The 3699-nt window shown below is 34.5% G+C and overlaps 1 protein-coding gene across 1 annotated transcript; it reads left to right on the top strand.

The window, feature by feature from the left end:
• The first annotated feature begins 883 nt into the window (after positions 1–883).
• On the top strand, positions 884–2698 carry LOC142531146 (gibberellin 20 oxidase 2-like). Its single transcript, XM_075637206.1, has 3 exons — positions 884–1454; positions 1804–2125; positions 2210–2698. Exons 1-3 carry the CDS (start codon positions 898–900, stop codon positions 2480–2482), a joined length of 1152 nt encoding a protein of 383 aa, XP_075493321.1. The 5' UTR covers positions 884–897; the 3' UTR covers positions 2483–2698.
• Positions 2699–3699: the final 1001 nt, after the last annotated feature.

Raw genomic sequence — 3699 nt, forward strand, 5'->3', positions numbered from 1 at the left:
AGTGTGCCGACGCACGCGTTGCGTGTTTGTATAATATTTTTTATAATTCATTTGATTTATATTTAAATGATGATCAAAATATAATTATAAAAAATAGTGAGGGACTAAACTGTAATTTTGATATATAAATTAAATAATAAATTGAAAAAAAAGAATAAAAATATGACCTCAATGAGAATTGAACCTATAACCTAAACTCCAAAAAACAATGACTCTATCTGCTGAATTACATATAACTTACATTCAAATTTTAACATTTTATTAATATATATAATTATTAAAACAGATCATGACACCGAAGTTAGTTATTCTAAGTATCTCAGGCTTAATAAAATAGTATATAATATATATATATATATATATATATAGACACACACACACATACTCCTCTCCCTGTCTGTCTCATTCTTTCTTCGATAAAATCATAACTTAATACGTAATCTTGGTTTTTAGATAAGAGTATATATTCATTCAATCCTCGAGAGATTTCAATTATTAGTCCCAATTTTGTCACTTTTTTTAATGATTAATTAGGGAGTAGTAGGTATGGTCAATTGTGTTTATAGATTGTGCCATGTAGGACCTAGCTAATAGGGATAATTAATGATATTATAAATTTTAGTATAAAATCAAACATTTGAACCCCTTTTTTTCTTTACTCAAATTACATTTCAGATCAAAAAATCTTAATCACATGGTGGGTGTAATAATTGATTTGGCTGATGGTGTTTGAGCTGCTACATTGTTTAAAACACGTTCGGTTATACGTCAGCGATGCTATTATTTTCATCCCGCCAATCGTCTCTTTGAAAATAAAAATCTCACTCGAGAAAAACTTTATTCCAATTATAAATATCGATCTTTCCAACTTCAAAACCCTTCAACTTATGAACCAAGATGGATTCAAGTGCCTCCACCCTCATTCTCACAGCTCCCTCGCTGAGCCTCAAAGCCAATATTAGAGATAAAAAAGAATCCCTACTTTTTGACACATTCCTTTTGGAAAAACAACCAAACTTCCCCACACAATTCCTCTGGCCACATGAAGACTTGGCCTTTGCCTGTCAAGATGAACTCAAAGATCCACCAATAGATCTAAGTGGCTACTTCAAACATGATCAAGAATCGATCGGTTTCATGGCCAAACAAATCAGACAAGCATGTCTGAAACACGGCTTCTTCCACGTCGTCAACCACGGAGTCGACGGGCATCTGATTCGAGCGACTTATGAACATATGGATGCCTTTTTCAAGCTCCCTTTGAGCAAGAAACTTGATGTAAAGAGAAAGGAAGGTAGATTTTGTGGCTACTCGGGTGCTCATGCCGATAGATATTCGACCAATTTGCCTTGGAAGGAGACGTTCTCTTTTGAATATAAGCATGCAAATGCCCCCGGGTGTGATGTTGCCAACTATATTTACTCTGTACTGGGAAAAGATTTTGCAGAAGCAGGGTACGTAAGATCTTAGATAAGTGTATATATATATATATATATATATATATATGAATTTTTGCATGATATGAAATAGATTAATGCAATACAACCTTTTTCTTTTTCATTTCTGTTAATTGTCCCACCTCGGTTGGATAAATGACCTGGAAGTTGTATATATGGGCTTGGACAATCCTCCCCTTGATCTAGCTTTTGGGGTTGAATTAGGTCCAAGTTCCAATCTTAACATATAAGAGCTCAGGTTCCACCGTTATGGGGTGTATTAATTGTCCCACATCGGTTGGATAAATAACCTGAGAATTGTATATACGGGCTTGGACAATCCTCCTCCTTGAGCTATCTTTTTCAGGTTGGTTTATCAGAAATACTGCGAGGCAATGGAAAACTTGTCCCTCATAATCTTGGAGCTGCTGGCGATCAGTATAGGGCTAGAAGGGTATCACTATCGCGATTTTTTCGAAGACGGGAACTCGATAATGAGGGGAAACAACTACCCACCTTGTAAAGAAGCCGGCCTCACCTTCGGCACGGGTCCTCATTCCGATCCGAATTCGATAACAATACTTCATCAAGATCAAGTTGGAGGGCTCGAGATCTTCGCAGACAACAAATGGCAGACCGTTCGGCCTCGGCCCGACGCCTTCGTTGTCAACATTGGCGACACTTTCATGGTAAGCACTTCGATGCTACGTGGGATATATATATATATATATATATACTTATTCATATTTTTTGGGGGGTATATGTATGTATAGGCCTTGTGTAATGGAAGATACAAGAGTTGTCTGCATAGGGCAGTGGTGAACAAAGAGAGAGCAAGAAGATCATTGGTGTTCTTTGTGAACCCTAAAGAGGACAAAATAGTGAGGCCCCCTAAAGATCTGATGCCCAGAGATGAGCCAAGGCAATACCCAGATTTCACATGCTCGGATTTGAGAGAATTCACACAAAATCATTATAGGGCGGACACTACTACCCTCCAAAACTTCGTCCATTGGCTTCATTCCAACCACAAACATCATCTTTGATGTCATTTTAATGCATGAATTAAGTTTTTCTTGGTGACGCATGGGTCGATTTCGTCCTTCGGGCCGGTCTTTTCGTCTTTTCGCGCGCGTCGTCTTTGGATGGAGTACTAATGTATTATATTTTCATGTGTACATGAGTGTGTTTCGATTTGATCACTTTTGTGATGTTTTTAAAAGTCGTGTTACGGATTAATTAAGTTAAGGAAAAGGGAATTAATTTAGTTTTATATTTTGTGAAGCGATATAATGTACATAAATTTTCAGTTATTTGTTTGTCATATTGTCTTTTCAAAGAAAATTGATAAGTCGATGACAAACTATTAATCTATTGGGATCATTTCAAATTATTTATTTTAAATTTATTTCTCAAATCAAATGCATAGATTCGGACACGATTAAATTTACTTTAAGCAAAGTTGCATTTTTTGTTATATGTTTCTCGCTTTGCGATTTTGATTTTTTTATTATCAAATTTCAATATTAGTCACGTATCTTATTATTTTTGACAATTTTAGACATTTTTCATAATGAATGCTGATATGACCACACTACATATCTCAGCATCATATCAGCAATCCAATGGTGTCAAATCAGCATTACATCGAAAAAAGACTAAATTTGTCACGAAAACAAAGATAGTAGAATAAAACTTAAATTTGATTACGTGAAAGACCAAAATCGCATAGAAACAAACATAAATGATATAAAAAAAAATCAATTTTCTCTTTATTTTACTATAGACGGATGTAGCTGCTAAATTGTGGTTTTATTTCACTTTAAAATGAAGAAATACTCATCTTTTCAATTAAAAGATAAACATGAAACGATCAAATTTATATCAACAGTGAAATTGGATCTAACCAATTCAACTTTAAATTGGATTAGGTTTTCTATCTCATTAAATTTCTTTTACATCTTAACTCATCAAATACCTTACGAGGAAAACGAGACGCTACCCTTAGTGCATTGCTCTAAGAGTGAATATTTATCAATATGTTTGAGATCCACATTTTTTCCATTGAATTTCACACGTATGTTCACCTTTGGACGCAAACTTAGGGTATATTACCATAATCGAATTTGAGACCGACAGTAATTTCGGTCTCAACTTTGAGACCGAAGTTAGTAATATCGATCGCTAAATTTATTTTCATCACGTTTATAATTTAAAATTATTTTTGTACCTCGATTTTTTATTCTACTCACAAATTGGAGAC

The sequence above is a fragment of the Primulina tabacum genome, chromosome 17 (genome assembly GCF_025594145.1).
Source record: "Primulina tabacum isolate GXHZ01 chromosome 17, ASM2559414v2, whole genome shotgun sequence".
Taxonomy (NCBI): domain Eukaryota; kingdom Viridiplantae; phylum Streptophyta; class Magnoliopsida; order Lamiales; family Gesneriaceae; genus Primulina; species Primulina tabacum.